This window comes from Amblyomma maculatum, chromosome 1, assembly GCF_055883805.1.
Source record: "Amblyomma maculatum isolate TAMU_Amacu chromosome 1, ASM5588380v1, whole genome shotgun sequence".
Classification (NCBI taxonomy): Eukaryota; Metazoa; Arthropoda; class Arachnida; order Ixodida; family Ixodidae; genus Amblyomma; species Amblyomma maculatum.
The window spans coordinates 262,227,667-262,247,930 of NC_139344.1; the positions used below are offsets into that span (position 1 = coordinate 262,227,667).

The 20,264-nt window shown below is 44.2% G+C and overlaps 2 protein-coding genes across 4 annotated transcripts in view; one reads left to right on the top strand and one right to left on the bottom strand.

The window, feature by feature from the left end:
* Nucleotides 1-13,038, top strand: part of LOC146206402 (DDB1- and CUL4-associated factor 10) — a 34,525-nt gene extending 21,487 nt beyond the window's left edge. For both annotated transcript variants that reach the window (XM_084591072.1, XM_084591071.1), the window contains exons 6-7: nucleotides 451-663; nucleotides 6,355-13,038. In XM_084591072.1, the coding sequence (XP_084447198.1) occupies nucleotides 451-663; nucleotides 6,355-7,095 (954 nt within the window). In that variant the 3' untranslated portion in view covers nucleotides 7,096-13,038. The remainder of the gene's footprint in view (nucleotides 1-450; nucleotides 664-6,354) is intronic.
* On the bottom strand, nucleotides 13,016-20,222 carry Ykt6 (YKT6 v-SNARE homolog). Of its 2 annotated transcripts, none has more exons than XM_084591074.1 (9): nucleotides 20,150-20,222; nucleotides 19,800-19,930; nucleotides 19,586-19,668; nucleotides 19,426-19,526; nucleotides 19,305-19,363; nucleotides 19,201-19,246; nucleotides 19,042-19,107; nucleotides 18,866-18,967; nucleotides 13,016-13,254 (listed from the first exon to the last, which is right to left on the bottom strand). In XM_084591074.1, the coding sequence occupies exons 2-9, from the start codon at nucleotides 19,904-19,906 to the stop codon at nucleotides 13,219-13,221; spliced, it is 600 nt and encodes a 199-aa protein (XP_084447200.1). In that variant the 5' UTR covers nucleotides 19,907-19,930; nucleotides 20,150-20,222; the 3' UTR covers nucleotides 13,016-13,218. The 2 variants fall into 2 exon arrangements, with proteins under 2 accessions (XP_084447200.1, XP_084447199.1); XM_084591073.1 differs by having other exon boundaries at nucleotides 13,017-13,254; nucleotides 20,041-20,178.
* Nucleotides 20,223-20,264: the final 42 nt, after the last annotated feature.

Genomic DNA, 20,264 nt, shown 5'->3' on the forward strand with positions numbered 1-20,264 from the left:
ACTGAAGTTGATTACAACTGCTTTTTGTTTTTAAGTTTTATTGGTGCATGTTTGTCTTTTTGGAGATTATTACTGTTCAGGTATTTTGTAGATACTCTATATTTTCAGAGGGATTGGCATGGACATCACATCTTTTGCTGAAATAAAGTAGAACCTCATTATATTGGGGAAGTTGTTGGCGCTGCGAGAAAACTTCATTAGTGAATTAACCGTATCAGTTGGCAGCTTGTTTTGCTTTCATGTGTATGAAATGATTTTGGAATCCTGTCTTGGGAGGGATCTTGTGAACGAAGCTTAATCGTATAAACAAGATTTCAGTATACATATAGCAAAACTTGAGCGATTCTTGAAAGCAGTAACGCTGTTGCAAAGCTGTGCTTGAGTGCGTAGTGTGACTGTTTCCTGGCACATTGTTTATTGTGGTTCTTCCTACTTTCCTTTGGTCTGCAGCTCCCAAAGATGTACCGTTGGCGGACCTCTGAGAAAGTAGCTTACCACATAGGGGACTGCAGCGGGCACCACTTCACTACACGCCGCAACAGGGTTGAACTCATCTGTGACTTTCCTAATGACAATGATGCAGAGATCATCTCATCCCTTCAAGTGCATCCACATGGCTGGTGTGTGCTGTCTCGCAACACAAGCAGGAATGAAAAGTCAGAGGTGGGTTCTTTTGGAGAATGGTGTGTTCTTTGTCGGGACTTGCAGTGGAGGAACAAGTTCTGCCTCCCTTTGCCCATAGTGGCTAGTGTACTTGAAGCCATGAATAGGCATTGACCAGCGGTTGCATTTGCAACCAGTGTGCATCTAACAGGAAGATTTCTGAGCAGGGCAAGATGGCATGGTATGTAATTTTTGATGTCCCAAAGTTGCACATGAGTTCTAAAAGACACTGTGCTGGAAGGTTCAAGATCAGTTTCGACCACCTGACCAGGAAATGGCATTTACTGAGTTTTACGTAAAGAAGATGCATGATAGGTATTCCATCACTCATCACTGCACCACAAGAATTTTATAGCTAGTTCCATTAGCACCAGAGATATTTGTTAGCATTTAAAAACGGTGTCCTCCTGTCCCCCCTCAGTCCGTACTCTCAAAAGTACCAGAAAAAAAAAAAAGAGCTAGGCGACTAAGCCCCACCCATGACTACTGTGTCATCAGTTGATGTTTGCTTCGCAGACTTCTGGTTGTGGTGCCCGTTTTCTTAAGCATAAGTTTTCTTCCCTCCCTTACATTTATCGCTTATGGCCTTTCTCTTCCTTGTTATCTGCATTGTCTGAAATGGACCTGGAGCTCAAATTGCGACTGTCACTGACAGAAAGATGTGGCAGTGGTAAATCGGAACCATGTGCTCAAAGGCTTTGGCCTCGCTCGCGTATGCCTGAGGGGCTCGTGCAGCAATGCAGATATTGCTTATAGCTACTGGAAGTGTGCTCATGACGCCGTGGCCGTCTTCGCAGCAGCGAGCGGCACCTTCTTGTAGCTTCTTGCTCGCCATGACGTCACCATAGCCGTGATACGTACCTTGTTTGAAAATAGTTCCAGAAACTGCCACTATGCACTTACAAATTGACCCACAAATTTAAAGAACACAGTTTTTAAAACTGAGTAATAAATCACTGGCTCCGTTCCAGGGAGTAATGCTTTGGGCGTTCATTCTACATATTGAACACATTTATCAGCAGTCTTCGATCCCACTTCCTAGTCTCTAGCATGCTGTGATATTGCACAGTTGCAGGTCAGGATTCTTGAAAATTCAGCTTTCATGGCCTCTACCAGTCTCTTACTTCCCAGGATTTGGAGCTTCTGTGCTGCACCTGCCACCTAAATCGTTTAGTATCTTGTTAACAGAGTTGCATTGAAGTATGTGATGCGAAGAAACTGATGTGATAATGATGTGAAACTGATGAGAACTGAAATTAGGAATCAGCTTTAACGGCAACTCCAATGTTTTTTCTGTCTCATAGGATTTTACTGAAGCTGTCATGGTATTTCCTCCATGTCTTTCTGGCCCTTTGTGCCAAGTTTTGCAGTGGGGCCCTGTTTTGTTGCAGCACAGATAAATTTCCCATTCCATGGCATCAGTCAAGGAGCTCTCTGCGGGCGGCCTTGCTTGCGTGACATCACTGCATGCAGGGCTGTCTATGTCACTCTATGTTTGATGAAGGAAAAAAAAATTTCAAGCTTGCTTTTCATGATTCCAGGCAAATAATGAGTGAAGCTGTCTTTTGCAGTCACTAGTTCAGCCAGTCAACACATTATTGAGTTTGATCTGGTGTTACTTCATAACTTCGAAGGATCTTGACAGCATTAATAACTGCCACTTGCCCTGGCAAATCTGTTTGCATTCATACACACACACGTAAAAAACATCATTGCGTTCATCCAGACGGGTATTTCGGCATTCATGCCAGCATCAAAATCTAAGCCAGAGTGCTGTTCCTCGGCATTCATGCCAGTGTCAAAATCTAAGCCAGAGTGCTGTTCCGCTTTGTTATAAAATATTTAATTACCTGAGCATATTTCTCGAACCAATTACTCCCTTGAATTGATCCAATGCTGTGGAGCATGTTTAGTTTCAAAACAAAGCAATTAGCATTCCAGAAATGCTGAATTGAAGCACTTCCCTTTACTCCCATTCATGGACGCTTGTGATATCATAGGACCTAATCTTCTTTTTTTGTGCAGACAATTGAACCAGCAAGCGTTTTTAAGTTTATGCTGCTTATGTCGAGTGTACCTTGTACCACATTCCTTGAAATGCTCTTTGCAGTAATAAAACAGAAATCGGTGATTTTAAGCTGGCAGTGTGAAACAGAATTAAATTGTTTAGCAGTTTATTAAAGGAGTAAAGACACAAAACTTTTGCTCTGCATTCTGTTTTTGCTCAACGCATTAGAAAGCATGGACAGCCATGTGCATTGCGCAAAAGTGCAGTAAGTACTAGTTCATAATTGAAGTTTATTTTTGCTCATTTGATTTCATTTCCGATTTTAAACTTCAATGTTAAATGGCAGTTGTGATGGCACAGGCGATTTCAGGTCATGTAAGGCATACAAAAACTGCAGTATGGTCGGATTTTTTTTTTTCTTTTTGCCAAGTCTTATGCAAGCCTGTGCAAGAGTTGGAATTGAAAATTAACAGGCAATTACTATCACAATTTCTATACGACTCCTGCAACCTCAACTTGTCTGTGCTGTCATAACGATTGTTGCGCGAGATCGAAAGTACAAAAAAAAAATTGTTAGAATTATTTAGCTGGCTTGGATGAATTTCATGCCATGACTTGTGTACACTGTTGTCTTGCGAACTATTTCAAAGGGGAAAAAAATGCATAAAATGTTTAGTGTGTGTACTCCTTTAATAATGATTACAGTAAACTTCCATTTATGCAAACTTGGTTAAGATGAATCCTCAGATAACATGCACTGTGTGAGACCGTTTGGTTGGTTCCCCATTGAACTGAATATAAAAAAAATATGTTATGTTACTGTTTAGCATTTGGTTTGGTTCAGAAAAACTTTTGCAACGACCACAAACGATGGTGCCCTCATGCACTGACACTCATGGGATGCCGATGCAGCACTGTTGAAAAAAAGTCGGAAACGCCTCCATGCAAGAAAGCTTATCTCTACAAGATGGCTTTTGTCAATTTTGCACAAAAGTGTGGTGAAACTGTCTTGCAGGAACATGCTGTTTTTCTTTAAGGAAGGAAGGGGGGGGGGGGGGGGTCTTTTTTTCCAGTTGCAAAAATAGCTGTGCAGCAGTGCACTTTCCATTGTCTCTGTGCAGACACATTTCAGCATTGCATGTTACATACCATGTGTTGCCTGTGGCAGACTAAAAGGCACACGGTGCACCTGCTTGCAAAGTTGGCAAGAGCCAAGCTGTGTGAGAAGCGAGATAAGGTAGAGAAGCACGGCTACCCACTGGGCACTTTAGGGCTGCTCAAAGAGCTGTAGGGAAATCAGAAATCGGAAAACAACTAGTGATTGCCATGGGAAAGAAAGAAAAACAACGTGAACAAAGAAAACTAGTCCAGTGCTGTTTTCAAACAGTATGACGTGAGCTTGTTTTATGCCCTGTCTTCTGCTTACTTCATGCACAGTGAAACAAATGCTCTGTTTGAAACTATCCTTTCTCTGAAAAGCCCTGCCGTGGTGGTGCAGTTGTTAGGGCGCTCGAGTACTGTGCCCAAGGATGTGAACTCGAATCCTAGCCGTGGCATGGCAGCCGCTTTTCAATGGCGGCAAAAAAGCTAGGCGCCCGTGTGCTGTCCGATGTCAGTGCACGTTAAAAGAACCCCAGGTGGTCGAAATTTTCCGAGCCCTCCACTACGGCATCTTTCATAGCCTGAGTCGCTTTGGGACGTTAAACTAAACCTTTCTCTGAACAGTCATTTTATTCATTCTTTTGATGCGACATATATATGGGCACACCTAATATGCCCACATCATTTTTGGGGGCACTTATGATGAGACAAATTTTCATGCCCCCTTCAAGTTCATCCTAAAGGGAATATACCTGGTGCATCTGTTGTTTCTTTTTCATTTTTGATCATTATCAGCTGCTCATGTAATTTTTTTGCGTTTACACTGGCATTCCAGAGGGGCAAAGCTGCTAAGTGACTTGTGTCTCTACAGTGGATTGTGTAAAGAAAGGCAATGCTGCAGACAGCAACAGAGAAAAATGCAAACACGGAGAGCAGAATTGAACTGGTCTTTGCGAATAGATAGTCCTCCAGCCTGCATGTGACAGGCAGGTCAGCACATTGTGCTCCTCAAACTTGGCAGCCATACTTTTGGAAGTATGAGGATTGTGAGCACATCCTCCTGGTTGACACATTGTAATTTTACAAGAAAAATCTGAAACTCATAATTGAAATGTCAGCTGTTAATAATTATCAAAGAGAAGCCTATAACAGGATTTAAAAGTTGGCTGTGGGTCCCATGCACATTTTATAAAGATACTGATCAAAATGACCAAATTGTATCATAATATTATGGCAGGAATGAAAAAAATCTTGCCTTATGTTTATAATGTAATTGGCTATAAATTTCCAATTATAAATATGGGATTCTAAAACTGGCACATGCGACCACATAAAACTCAAAAGTGGCATTCTGTGGTGAAAATTTTGTGCTGGTGCATTCTCTCCATGGAGGCGAGAAACAAGGTGCCCGTGTGCTGTGCAATGTCAGTGCACATTAAAGAACCCCAGGTGCTCGAAATTTCTGAGGCCCTCCACTACGGTGTGTCTCATAGCCCGAGTTGCTTTGGGACGTAAAACCCCCCAAACCAAACCAAACCGTGGTTAAAACATCCGTGTTTAAAACTCAGCTGCTGTCGAATGCATTCAGAATCATTTTTTCATGAGCGCTTGCTATATTTAATGTTTGCACTGTTCTCAGTGCATCCTTTGAGGCAGAAGGGCCCATGGGAGCATCAGGAACCCTATGGCATGGCAGATTGCTTAGCTTATTAGAGCGCAGCTCTTGGCACCTGTTCCGGCGTTTCGGGTTGTCATCGCCATTATCCCTCGTAACCAGCTCCGCAGCCGGGGCAGCACGCGCTCCTTCCCCCTTCCTCCATGGCTGCGACTGCACGTGTTCTCAGATTGCTGCGCGTGCTCCTGCCACCACCGTTCGCCGCTGCATGTGGTGGCAGGCTTCCTTCATGACAGTCAAGGACTATTAGTGGAGTGTTTCTTGAAGGAATGTGTGTGAAAAATAAACAAGTTGTCTGTAATTGTACATACATCTTGATCGATATCATTGCCTCAGTCTAGCTAATGAGCTGCGCTCATATTTTGCATTAGGAAGTAACGTAATCGTCGGCAAGTTTTTTTATGCATGTAGACATTTGACAGTCACGTTGTTAAACGAAAATTTTGCACCTGTTACTTGGGCCACAACTGCTTCTGGTTTGACAACTTTTGACAGCATGCTTTCTGTTGTGCCAACCTGTTGTGCAAAAATACAAAAAAATTGGCACAACAGAAAGCATGCTGTCAAAGCTGTAATGCAATATAGTTGCAAAACTGTAATGTGCATAACAATTTAAGTAACAAAAGTTAAAATGTTTTCACTGCACTTTTTTGGGACTGTTCCAGAATTGAATTGTTTGGACTCTACACTTTGCCACACTAAAAAATCTGCTGTTGCTCGCTTCACTCACTCAATGTTTCCCCACACTTTACCTTTTCCTAAACCTGCTTTAATACTGCTTGTGCATGCTTTAATAGTAAAAAAAGAAAAAATATGTATTTTTGTTGACTTTTTAAACAGAATTTGGCTGTCTCATTACACTCGCCCTCATCCTCATGAAAGCCTACTGTATTTCTTCCCCGCACAGTGGACTTGTGTGCATGACATCCAAGAACCGCCAACAACAGAGGGCAACAGCAGCACCAGCCACAGTGCTGCTGGCAGTAGCTCGTGTGAGGAGCAAGACTGGCCTGACACCGATTCTGAGCTCGAAGATGAGCTGCTCATTGGAGGCCTGCCCGCGTGGGAACGCCAGCAGCAGCAGCCAGCGGCTGCATCCCACTGGCGCGATCCCTGGGAGCGCCTGTGGACACCGTCGGTCTTCATCCACGAGGAACCCACCGAGCTTTCAGAGTCTCGTGTTTTCCATGTGTCGTTGGGTGGCCCTCATGGACCAGTGGTGACTGAAGGTGCTGTGCAGGATGCTGTGGGGCTGCGCCCTGGCGAACCACCTTTCATGGGCCTGCAGCCATTGGGCAGGCCCAGCACATCCAAGGACGTCCGGTGCAAGGCCGCACAGCCGCGGCTTCTTTATTACACCCAGGAACCGAACCGTGGCAGGGGCTGGATTAAGGAGCTATGCTTCAGCACCGACGGTCGGCTAGTTTGCTCGCCACTGGAACGTGGAGTGCGCCTATTAGCTTTTGACGCGGACTTTCGGGAACTCAGTGACTGTGTGCCCACATTGCCTCCCCGGCCGCTGGTCCCTGTGCTGACCAATGTGAGCCACTCCAATTACGTTGTGAGCACAAAGTTCTCACCAACCCATTTTTTGCTTGCTTCTGGCTGTCTGAATGGACAGGTGTGCTTCCACCAGCCAGTGTTGTGAGTGGAATGGACCATGAATGTGAAGATGAACGTTCTATAACTGCCATATGCAGTCCTATGGGCTGTTAGGACCAGTGTTGGAGATGGGATGTCATGGAAAAAAAAAAAACATCCCGACAGCTTGACAGAAGCGGGTCAAGTGTACTTTCAGGCTGAAATTTGCTTGTTGGGCTATGTGAATGCCGACAGGTGTGGGATTTTAGTTAGCAGCAGGTGGGGAAGTGAGCTTTGTCCTTGACATAATCGCTTAGCGTTTCCTAGCACTTGGGAAGCTTCTACCAAAGATGGCAGCCAGTCAAAAAGTGCATGGTGCCATCCTTGTTATATAATATGCTACACTGATACAGCAGAAAATTTAAAGTTTTGTGATGTTCATGCAACAGGTGAAAGCCTTTAATGGCTCATGCTGTCGTGGACAAAGTGTGTCCTGCTTTTGCAGCGTTCTGATTGGCCGAGGCTGGATGCGTCCCTGCCATCTGCAATGCCACACTTGAACGCGTACCAAGGAACGCCACGCGACAGGCGCGATATGTGTACCGTCCAAACCCACACTTGCCGGAGAAAGTTTGATAGATACTGCGCCTTTCCTTTCCTGTAAACCAATTATAATTATATGTAGCACTGCAACAAATGCCGACAAGAGGCTAACAATGGGAGCAAATTATAGGATAGGAAGGGTAGGCTTTCGCCATTCTCCTCTTACGAGACATCTAGGATACCCTTTTATTTTTGTTCCGTGTTTCAAGCAGGTCAAGATCAGAAAGACCAGTGATCCTTTATGCCATTGTGTGAGACAAATTGCCGACAATTAAGGATCGCGTGAAACATGCACTTGGCGTTTGCCACAGTGAAAGGGCAGAATGCTTACAACATTTCTCTTTCCTTAAAAATGCCCGCGTGGGTTCAGATCCTATCCTCGCCACCGCTGTTACATCGCTGGAACGCACATTGCGCGTGCCATGTTTAAATTAACACAAACGAACGCTCGGGATCGAAAAGCGTTTATTTGTACCTCAGCCAGCTTATACAGCGTGACCGGACGAGGGTAGGGGGGGAACGCGTGAAACTTGGCGTTCGTAACAGTGAAAAGGCAGAATGCTTACAACATTTCTCTTTCCTTAAAAATGCCCACATGGGTTCAGATCCCATTCTCGTCGCCACTGTTACATAGCTGGAATGCGCATAGCGCATGCTATGCTGAAATGAACACAAACGGACGCTCAGGATCGAGAAGAGTTTATTCGTACCTCAACCAGCTTATATAGTGTGACCAGGCGAGGGTGAAAGGAGGAGGGAACGCGTGAGACATGCGCTTGGCGTTCGCCACAGTGAAAGGGCAAACCGCTTACAACATATTCCGTCTTAAGAAACACTCTTAGCAGTCCTTGATCTAAACGCATACGTGGCCTGCTATGTGAATGCTGACAGGTGGGGAATTTTAGTAGCAGTAGGTGAAAGCAAAAGTTGGTTTTCATACTGATGCTGGGGGAAGTTGCAGCCAGTCGAAAAGTGCATGGTGCCATCCTCGTTATATGATATGCTACACTGACACAGCAGAAAACTTTTGTGAAGTTCATGTTTTCATATTTTGCTGTGAGAATCAATGCAGACATGGACAGCGATATTTAGTCTAGTGAAGCTCAGTAGAGGTGCTAACCAACAAGCATGCTGTACGTCACTTTAAGCTATTTGCGTCATTACTACCACTTTTCTGGTCCCCATCATACCAAGCCCGATCATCTGTTGTAATTGGCATTGTCATAGTATGCATTAGAGAAGTGCTGATTAAGGCAGTCATGGTTCTTAAAACTCATTTGGTCATAAAGCTTCAGTGTAACGAAGTGGTTGATGGGAGGGTCGAATTGATATGCCATTTAGATTAACCATGCCACGGTGCCATGTCAATTTGGGGGAGGGCGCACTGTATGATGAGTCCAAACCATGTGAAAAACTGTAGTAATTGTGCTCCAATGTTCACTTTTTAAACGTTAAAAGTGGTTAGAGCGCCCGTCTCGGCTGCGGGAGGTGGTTAGTTCGAAACCCACCGCCGGACACCCACCGGTAAAAATGGGTACAAGCGTCCCCCGGCCTGGCGCTCGGCTTTTCTAGGGGTGTGCGTTTGGGAGAAACTCCGTAAATGGAAATTCTAGCAGAGCAGCCTTTTGTATACAAAAGCCCTGCCAAAGGGGCAGTTGGCGAGATGCCAAGTTGCTGCGTCCAATTTATTTGCGGTGCCTCTCGTAGCGGCCAGTTTTGTTACTGCGACAGGCCAAACATTGTTCCATGTTTCAAGCAAGTAAAGATCAGAAAGACTAGTGATCTTTTATGCTATCATACGAAATACAAATAAAGATTTGCCAATGATTACGCTATTCCTAATGCGAAATTTGAGTGCAGCTCATCAGCTTTTCAATAGATTGAGGCAAAGAATTCGAGCAAGACATGTATGTGCAATTACACTTATTATTTTTCACATATATTCCTTTTTCAAAAAACACTCCACTAACAGTCCTTGATCATAACGCATATGTGGCCAGCATAACAACAGGAAAGGCAGCGGTGGCACTAGGTAGAGTAACTGTGCATGCAGTGGCAGACGAAAGACTTCCACCGGTTGCCTCACTCATGCCTTAGAAAGAACTGGCAGAAAATAAACTACTTATATAGGCAGGCGGTTCGCAGTGGCGAACAGCGGCGTCTATGCGTTTTGGCTTGGGCAGTGCGGGCTACCGAGCGCTGCATCGAACACAACCAGTGCTCCGTTTAACGCACCAAAGTTCACCGGCATTCTAGGCAGAATCCACTTTTATGCTGGAAGCATGCTATGCCAGTAAACGCTTTCCTGTTCCACTTGGTTAGCCCTCCACGGCGGCGCGCATGCACAGTGCAGAACCTGGTTACGAGGGTCAACACAGAAGGTGACGCCGCAAGATGCACGAACGGGCGCCAAAGAGCTGCGCTCTAAAAGTGCAAAGGTATTGAGCATAGCTTGTCTAGTTCATCAATTTTTGCTTACAAACGATAAATGCTCGTTCATATATTGGTAAACATTACACAAAACTTTATTTGTATTTCCGGCTAGTTAAATGTAAACAAGACATGCAACACTCCTTTCAGAGCAATGTACATAAAAGCATTTTGCTACTCTCTTATGAACAACCACCCTTATCTGCCGAATTTTATTTCATCTTCAAGGCTCTGGCTTTCAGATTACTGTGGGAAGATTTTCGAAGACTTCAAGATCAGGCTGAATTTCTGGGCTGTTTTTCACTCCAGAATGTGTTGCTATAGCAGCACTCGTTTTAATTTGAGCTAGGGCAGCCAATACCATTCCAACTAGGTGCAGGCAAAACAAATGCTGTCTTAAAGAGCCACTACCCACTCTCCGGTTAAACATTTCCTTCCCTGTTGACTGTGACGCTTCGCCCACAGAACGCAAGACCGCAAACTATTGAAAAGAGTACAGTTACAGTCACCACAATCAACCGATTTTGCAGTGTTTCTCTCCTTTCATTCCCTCTGATATGATTTTCACTCCTTTTTGTCAAAAGCCTAATTCCCCTTCCTCTTCAGTGTTTGGTAGAAGGAGTGGTGTCTGGTGGAGTACATCACATGGTTTTTATTTTCAGAGCGTTAGTTCTACTGCTCACATTCGTCAAAGCCGTGTTACGCCGCAATTTGACCCTAAACTATAGGTGTTGCTAGGCGTGTACACAGTGCCGCGTGCCAGCTGTCGTGGAGAGGGTAGTCTAGGGAGAACGCAGTTAATGTGATGGAAAGAAAAGGCGCAGTATCTGTGACACTTGCTGGTGGACGCCTTAACTGCGCCATAAGGGAAGGGAGAAAGGAGAGACTGAAAGAAGGGGCATAGAGCTGCCATAGTGGAGGGCTCGGGAATAATTTCAACCACCTGGGGATCTTTAATCTGCACTGACATCACATAATCAGCGTTTGAACCAGGGAGCCTTTATACGAATGTGGTTCTTAGGTTGGTGGCAAGTCGAATAGGAGTGGCACGAGCGGGCGCCAGATTTGGCGAGCCAGACACACTGTGTAGACAGTGGCCGCTAAATTTAGCGAGCTTCCGTCAATTTCCGGAGCCCGCCACTATGGCAGCTTTCTTCTTTCTATACTTCCTTCCTTTATGGCATGATTAAGTGTGCATTCAGAAGTGTGACAGATACTATGCCATTACTTTCTCCTAGACCAATTTAAAATTACACTAATAAACATAGAAACCGCAGCAGTTTACTACAGTGATCACAAGGCTCTGTTCACAACTGTTACAGAGTAAACGAAATGTAAACACTGAAACCAGCCTTGTCACAACTGCTTGATATTCGGTTCATCCGCACTGAACCTCTATTTTTGCATTCTCAAGCACATTGGGGAACCCCAGGAGACTTTTTTTTGGAAGTAAAGAAGGGAGTACCCCTACCCCTCCCATCAGTCTCCCTCAGTTCAGTGGGTGAGTGAAGCGTGGACAAGGAGGGGCTGTGTGTGTTTCTGTACATCTGTTCGTGATTATGTGAGTGTATGAATGGCACAGCACACAGAACACTGAAGCGTACATAGACTAGGAAAAGAAACTACAAGACTTCGTTTTGTGTAGTAGTACGCTTGTACATAAACGAAAGGTGCAGCGGAAAAGTGCGCAGTGAGCGGCTGACACAAAGCTGAGCTACACATACGCGAAAACTCATGCGAATGCGACGACAGCACGCATCGCGCGAAGAAATGCGCGTGTCTCGTGGCTCATCGCTCAGTACTGCCGAAATAAATAATTTCGCTCGTTCGCCCGGAAGTGCATGCACGATTAGCCAATAGCACGAATGCGAAGCGTACGTCACTGCCGCTCGTTTCGCACACCTTTCTTTTGCAGTGTTTTATTGAGATTGTGCATTAAAGCGTAATTTTTTCGCTTTGTACGAACAATGGTGAATGGCCAAGGATTCAAAGAATGTTTAATCGCAACCGAAAAAGAAAACGAGGTCATGTGACTACTCATACAGTGCAAGTTAACACAAATGTGATACAGTTTATTGTAAATCCATTTTACTTTGCCCCATGTTGTCGCAACATAACTTCAATTCTTGCAATCGTTTGACTGTTGCTGCATTTGCCAATAATTTTGCGGTGTACTAAGCCACTATGCCAGCAACACAGTCTACATAGAGCGTCGTTATAGCATCGCCGTTTCGCTCGGTTCGCGCTGTCGCGTGCATGTATCTTTCCCAGTAGGCGATGGAGCAAACCACAATTGCTTTTGCCATGCCGCCCTGTTGCGTCGCTCACTTTTTCGCTCACATGTATCTCAGTCTTTAGTTGTCCACGCCCACCCTTCACCTGTCGGTCAGATTTTTGGCTGACCGATGGATGCAGTCTGCGGTTGTACATCATCCCTGTGGCTGGAAGGGCCAGCATAAAGAACGAGGAAGCTGGCTTTCCGAAGAGGAGCGAGAGAGAGCTTTGATTTGTATTTTTGCTGCTTTCAGGCACATGCATCACTGTAGTATTCTGCAAACTATCTCCAATACCCAATCAAAGCTTTGAGCCTGTTTGTTTAAAATGTCTTACCCTGGTCTATGGCTCTCCTGCATAGCACGCACTGTTTCTCTGTCTTCATTGTTTCAAATGCACCTCCATTGCTGAAGCCAGCAGTGACTTAGGATCGTAGCAATTGCTATGTGCAGAGCATTCACTTTAATTGGCAGTGCACCACTGAATTTGGAGAGAGCTCATGCACTGACATGGCCTCATTTTTAAGCTTTGCATCTGCATTTGACTTGACCTGCTAGTGTCAGGATGGTTTCGCTTAGCCCGACACTTGACCCGCTTCTGTCAGGCCCATGTAAAGGAGCCTATTGTTAAGTTTTGTGCTGTACAGAAGTGTACAAACACAAAATAAATACGCATCTATTGCCTGTACAGCTTTGGGAATGCACTGGCTGGCCCTTGTTGCGTGTTTATTTATCCACTTAGTTACAACAACTATCTTGCAATGGCCCCTCCACACAAGGCCACGTGGCACAATGAGTAGCGCTTGGCGTCCAGCAAGAGCCACAACAGCCTTGACAAAACATGTATATATCTACACATACAGATCAACAAGCTCCAGCTTGCTTCAGAGAATGGTGCAGCACTGATTGGTCCTGCGAGCCTGAAAAATAAACTAGGTGCATGAGACACTAGTGCTATATAACACGACATGAATACTACAGTGGGATCTAAAAATTTTCATTGAAAATGAAAAGATATCCAAAACAGGCTCCAAAAGGCTGTGGACCAAACTTGCTCGGCACAGAACATACGTTTATTGCATCACTTTGGAATAATCTGTCAGTATGTGCTGGACACTTTGTTTCTACGTCTAAAAGCTTTTCTATATCACCCCTATAGGAGATGTTGTCAGAAGATGAACACAAGCAAATGTTATCACGCAGCATCTTGGTACACTGCCAAGAACAAAAAAAAAAAAAAAAAAAAAAAAAAAGGGGGGGGGGGGGGGGGGGGTTACCTGACTGAGTGAATATGAAACTTCGGCCACTACTTTACCAGTTACGGTTACTGCGGCTACCACCACCTCTTGCTAGAACTTTAGTAGCGAGAGCTACATTGGCCACAGTCTCGCCATTTCACCGTGCCTGTCTAAAGAGCGAAGAAAGAAGAAGACATATAACTCGGTACTTGGTAGAGGCGAACGACAACAGCAAGTTGCTAGGACAGAAAGTTCGTTTAACGTCGTGATGGTGGCAAGCCCCAGAGTTCAACGTAGAGATGATGTCATACCACTAAAAGTCTTCTACACCCGAATGAGAATAGTCAACGACGAAAGGCAAGGAGTGCTCATACGTGAAGTGATTCCCCTATGGCATAAATAAAGCTGAAATCATACAGTAAACTACTATGTGCAAAAGCCATGCCTTTACTTTCAAGCCAAACCTAAGCATAGTCATGCAGACTGCTCTCGCATAACTCCAGGTTTAACCACAAGCTAAACCACAGTTAATTTTTCACTGACTCTTAGAGTGAAATTCGAAATCATGCTACCTTTTCGTACTTTTTCAAGGTCGTTATATCTAAATCAAATTGGATTACTTTCTATGTCGCCATCACACACACAAAAAAAGCATTATGCCCAAAAACGTATTAAGCAGAATCTTATTAATGAGGTTTTACTGTACTGCCCTTCAACAATGTACAGAAATGAGCATGCACCTCAGCAGCAATGAAAATGCCAATGACCTGCTACTGTTTACACCTCTTGCAAACGGAAGGTTTTGCCCTTATCCTTGCATTTATAAGAAGTGTTCCTGTGACATCGCCAGCCTTGCTTGAGCACTGTATAATTTTCAAACACGCTTCTCGGCTTTCACTGACATCGGACACTGCTGTGCACATTTTTTAACCAGGTTTGAATGTCTTAAACTCTGACATCTACACTTTTGAACAAGGGCGTAAATGTGGTTGTCCCATGTGCTTGCCTGCAGTGCGGTAAAGCGCTGTGCTTGTGTCAACTGCTCCATCCAAAATGTGTCCGGACAGCTTGCAAGTATTCACTTTAAGAGAAGCTTCTGATTCGTGGACAGTATTACAATAAGGCCCTTCACATTCATTCAAATACACTTCAAGCAACAGGAAAGAAGCAAGGATCTGCCTTGCTGCTCTTGGTATTTTTGATGTCATTTATTTACTTAGTGTTACCGTTACCCTCAAGACGAGGATGCAAGTTGGAATGGGTGTCTGAGAGTAGCTAGTTCAGCCAATTGTAGCGTAGTGCTTGTAGACGCGATAACCAGAAGCAAGTACAGCTTCCACAACAGCCAATCCAGGTGCAGTGCTAGAAGTGAGGTGCTGTAATGTAGATAGCCTCCTCCTTAAACTGCGTCCTTTAGAAAGTCTTCCATATATTGTAAACTAAAAATAAATGCTGTGAAGTCTTTTCACAAGCACATTTCCACCACATATAATGGTCTATCAGTGCGCTTCTGTCTACCATTAGCCTTTTTGTGCCAACTGCATGCGATGGTACCACATTAAAACAGGCCAATCTGCACTAATGATGATAGTGATGCATTCCATGATAGTAGGCTACATTCGGGATGAATGACAGCACTGCGCTGTAATACTGACAAGGATAGCGTTGCACTCTCAACGGAAAATTGATTCATCCTGACACTTTGCACACTGTTCTAGTCTGCCCTTCCAATGGACCCAACTGTTGCCACTTATCGCCAGCTATTTTATGCACAGCCATGACAAAGCACTAAAGAGGGCTACATATGGTACTTATACCTGGCTTTTGTCCTCACACATCTAACTAGCTCAAAAAGAGTGCCTAACTGTAGTAGTAGTTTCCATTAATTTACTACATTTGAATAGATTCATGACAAAATGAGTCTGATGATTATCTGCAAACCTTGTAAAATGACTGAAATAGCTCCCAGGAACACTTGCACATAACAGCAATGCTTGCCAAAGTGCAAATCTGCTGCTATTGTTATTACAACTTAAGGCAGTGGGAGAAGACATACATATGCAGACTCGTAACCATCTTTTGAGCTGTTCATTAGTTCAAAGTCTTAGAAGTGCTGTTAGCCAAATATTAAATGCAATTTTTTGGATAAAGCAGCGCGAAGACACAGAACGAAGCAGAAGAAAAAGATACACACGGCGCTGATTGTTTGGGTGAGTTGGTTATGTAACTTTCATAAAATGCAAGTTGGAGCAATTATGTGCGAACACTTCGCAGTACACGGGTGCATTGGTGTTTTGCCTTCAACAAAAATTAGCTGTGCTGATCGGAATTGCACCCACATTCTCGGGCACAGCACTCAAGTTGCCCTAACCACTAGGCCACTGCAATGGGGCACAAAAGAAAAGGAAATGAGAGTATGAAAGCTGTGTCATGAGGTTGACAAAAAAAATTCACAGGCGATGATCGCACTCAGCCATCCATTAGTAGGATAGACTAGAATAGAATATGACTGCTGGGCAGACGAGTGGTCAGTAGAACAACCTTTATCAGGGCTGGCAAAAGCAACTTTGGTGAGCATTCGTTAAGCAAGCATTTGCTCTTTGTGCTCAATATTGAAGGTCTCTATTGCACACTCCAGTACTAAAAAAATATGAAAAGTGCCTACTATAGCTTTTACATTAATTGGCCTTGCAGTATACCATGCAAAATCACTTGACAGCAAGTCGCACAGCAGGTAGCCGAGCCAAGGCAATCGGCTTTTACTTAGTACATCCCAAATAATTTCCACTTTGAGCAATGCAATTGTAACAAATACCTATATGCCATAAATACACCATCAGGTTTGCAAAACAGTGCATGCAGAGTTTTATTACACAACGATTATGATACAAATCTCACGTGGCCGTAAAAAATTTCATATCACCCAGACCAAATAAAATCTGTACGCAGAAGCACAGGACATGTATTTACATAGATCTGTTTGCAGCTGACAGGATTTACTATGACCACCCCCCACCTGTCACTTCTGCTGTGTGTACCGTGCGAGAGGAGACATCAGTGATGTGCGGACCCTGCACCACTTCTGCCTGTGCTCACTATGCGACCAGTGACATGTGAGCAGTGTGTGTAGTGCTCGAGCATGCAGTCCCAAATCACGCATTTGTGCAGTTTGTAGTGGTGCAGGAGTGTGCTCAGAACACCTCAATTTTTCCTGTTGTACACTGTGCACTCCAGGTAAGGAATTTTATGAATGAGCATCATCCTAAAATTTGTATTAACTGTAACAATTTCATCAAGTTTCTACTGTAGCTCTTCCTATGAGCCTTTAAATCTACAGCAGCAGCCATTTTCCAAGGTGGTCATGCCCAATGCATTCCTTGCAGATATGCTAAAATATCTGCAATGTACTTGCAGCTACCGATTAAAATCCAAGAGTAAAATTTACACAGGAAACACTGCCTCAATGGTGCAGTAAGGCAGCCTTTTCATTCATTACAATGGCTTGCTCACTGTCTGCCGCAACACTGAACAACTTCTTGCATGCAAAATTGGATGTTTACGGATACTGAATACAATTTAAGGTGCCTTGCTAGTAATAAAGCAAGTCGAAAGTTCTGCAAACTATCGTACTGGGTCATAACAGAGAAAGTTCATACCAGTTTATGTTGAAAACCAGTGCAAGAAAGCCACATCCACCACAGAAGAGACATATGGCAGCTGTCAATGTTTGTTCTTTCTAGTGGGTGTGATTTTTCACTGCTTTTCAACTTGAACCAAAAACCATGGTGTGCTGTGTATGCATGCATCACCTAGGCATAAAGGCTTTCCAAATAATATGTCTGGCTCAGCACACTACAATTGCAAAGACTAATAATTGGTCTAAACATGGGAGTGGGAAGTTAGTGCAACAGACAGTTATGCCTTTCTGTCCAAGCTCTTGCTTTGCTTTCTCCAATGGAAGCTCCCAAGAGTTGATGAAGTTGTACCAGAAGGCCCAAAACACAGCCCCTAAAGCACTCTTACATATGTGCGAACTTTACGTGTAACCACCGATTTCATTTACCAGATTAAACCACACTGCTTTCAGGAAGCAGTACCGATACAAATAAAATTTAAAACACGAAGCAGAAAAATGCAGAGAAAGATATTCTTGATGTATAAAAATTAAAATGTGCAATGAATGCCGGTACTAACTGAAAGGTGTAGAGGCACCAAATTTTTGGATGCACACTTTTTTGGGTGTGCCTCGCTTGGCCTTGCAATCCACCTAAGGCAATTAAGCAAATAATCAAATTATTTTCGCATGCAGTTTTAATTTGGACAGCCAAACAACAGTTGTGATGTCACAGACAAGTTCAGGTCACGCAAGTCTGGAGAAAAAAAGTGCGATATCGCTGCTTCATTTTTCAGTCTGGTTTGTATGGTTTAATGTCCCAAAGCGGCTTAGGCTATGAAAGATGCCGTAGTGGAGACACTCCAGAAATTTCAACCACCTGCAGCTCTTCAGCGTGCACTGACATCGCATAGGACATGGGCACCTTGCTTTTCGCCTCCCCCGAAAGCAGCCACCACGGCTGGGATTTGATTGGGTTGAGCAGTCGAGCACAATAACCACCACGGCAAAGCGCTTCACTTTTCAAGAGACCAAATTTTAGGCAAGCAGTGCAAGAGTGCGAGTTTAAATGGTAAACCAGCGAGCATATTGCAGGTTTAGCATGCATCACATGGCTTAAACTTGTGACATCACAGCCGTCATTTGACAGTTGAAACCTTAACCAACAAAACACGAGAGAAAAATTGAATTATATATTATTTGCCCATGTCCATTTCAGAAATGGACATGGGCAGGACATGTAGTGCGAAGAGAGGATAACCGATGGTCGCTGAGGGTAACAAACTGGATTCCAAGGGAAGGAAAGCGTAGCAGGGGGCGGCAGAAAGTTAGGTGGGCGGATGAGATTAAGAAGTTCGCAGGGGTCAAGTGGATGCAGCTAGCACAGAACCGGGTTAAGTGGAGAAATATGGGAGAGGCCTTCGCCCTGCAGTGGGCATAATCGGGCTGATGATGATGATGATTATTATTTGCAGGAACATCATTCAAAGCCAGAACAGAAAAATAAAATTTGGTGCCTCTACTCCTGAAAAATGCGAATAACTTCAGACCATTAATACAAGAAGATAAGCAGCAAATGGCTAGCATGCACATGGTGCTACAATGAAGGCTAGTTTTGGGAAGTGCAAGCATAACTGATTATGAATGCAAGATTTTTGTAGTACAAAACCATGCACTCACTGTCTTGTAAAAGGTCTTTGACTGCATGCTTAGGTCTTCCGATTTCGCCACAAGGTCATCTAGTTTCTCACCACGCTCCAGGACAGCTTCAATGGTTTTGTGCTGCATAAGTAAATTATTGCACGCTCACAGTTACTGTACATCACAACATGACACAAGCGTGTATACATACATACCAAGATTATTTTAGTTTCATCGAGGTCAGTTTGGATCTTGGTCATTGCATCTGCTTCTTTGGGCTCCTAAAGAGAAAAGTAAACCTGAACGTGAGGCACGGTGCTGGCAAGTACTACGATAACAAAAAGCTGAAGCTTCAGAACATTTGCACGCTTTACCTGGTACTTCGCCAGATATGCTTCCAGTCCTTGAAACTGGCATGTACTAAAGGAGAATCGCAACACATTAGGCACGAGAACGAAAACGCGGCAAATGGCTTTACCTCTCAACTAGCGACGACCATGTATGCGATGGAACTTTAGAGGCAAAGTCCTCCAGCACCTAGAGGGCAAACAAAGCGAAAGCGTGAGTTGTGGCGAGCACACAAAAAAACTGGCGATTACCTTGTTGATCAAAGTGTGCGCGACCCGGTTTGGGTATTCGTGGTCAGAGACAACAACACCGGCTAAACAGTCGCTGCGAACGTAGACGTGGCACATATATTCTGCGCAAAAGAAGGAATACCGATAAAACTATCATCCAGCCATGGGCTGTCACGCCTACCGTTTTGCTGCACCGAAGACCGAGTAGCTGCACAGCTTCGTGATACCAAGATCTGACTGGAAAACTTGAGGAATTCCTCAACGCTGTAACAAATGAAGGCAAACTGTTAGGTTCAGTCAGCAAAAGTAAATGGATTACTTCTGTTCCGAAACACCGAAAAACGTCAGTGCTCAATTTTGACACATGAGGTTTTATCAGGCCGGCGCATACGTACCTCGATCGCTGGAAGTAACCAAAGGACGACACTTCGTTCGCGCATTTTAATATGACGCTTTTCGTTGGATGCTTGTAGAGCACGGCTATGTGAAATAATTTCACCATTCTGCCGCCTTCTCTAGGTCTCCTCTGGAAAAAGAAACGCAGGTTGGAAGCTCGCATGAAGGAAACTCGGACAGTTTCCACTTTCAGTTTTACTGTTGCTACTGGCGACATCAGTCTTTAATAACATTTCGTACCTATTTAGAAAGAAGGCAAAGCAATAGACAACCTAGCCTGGTCGCACACGGACACAACATACATTGTATACGCCAGGCAATTCACGGATTGCTACAGCAGCCTACTCACAATAAAAAGTTCCGAGACCAATCGCCCAGGTATGTCACAGAGCGGAAGTGAGCTTGTGCCCTAGAACCCAGAGTCTTCGCTAAAATGACATAAACAAAATTAAAGCTTAGTTAAA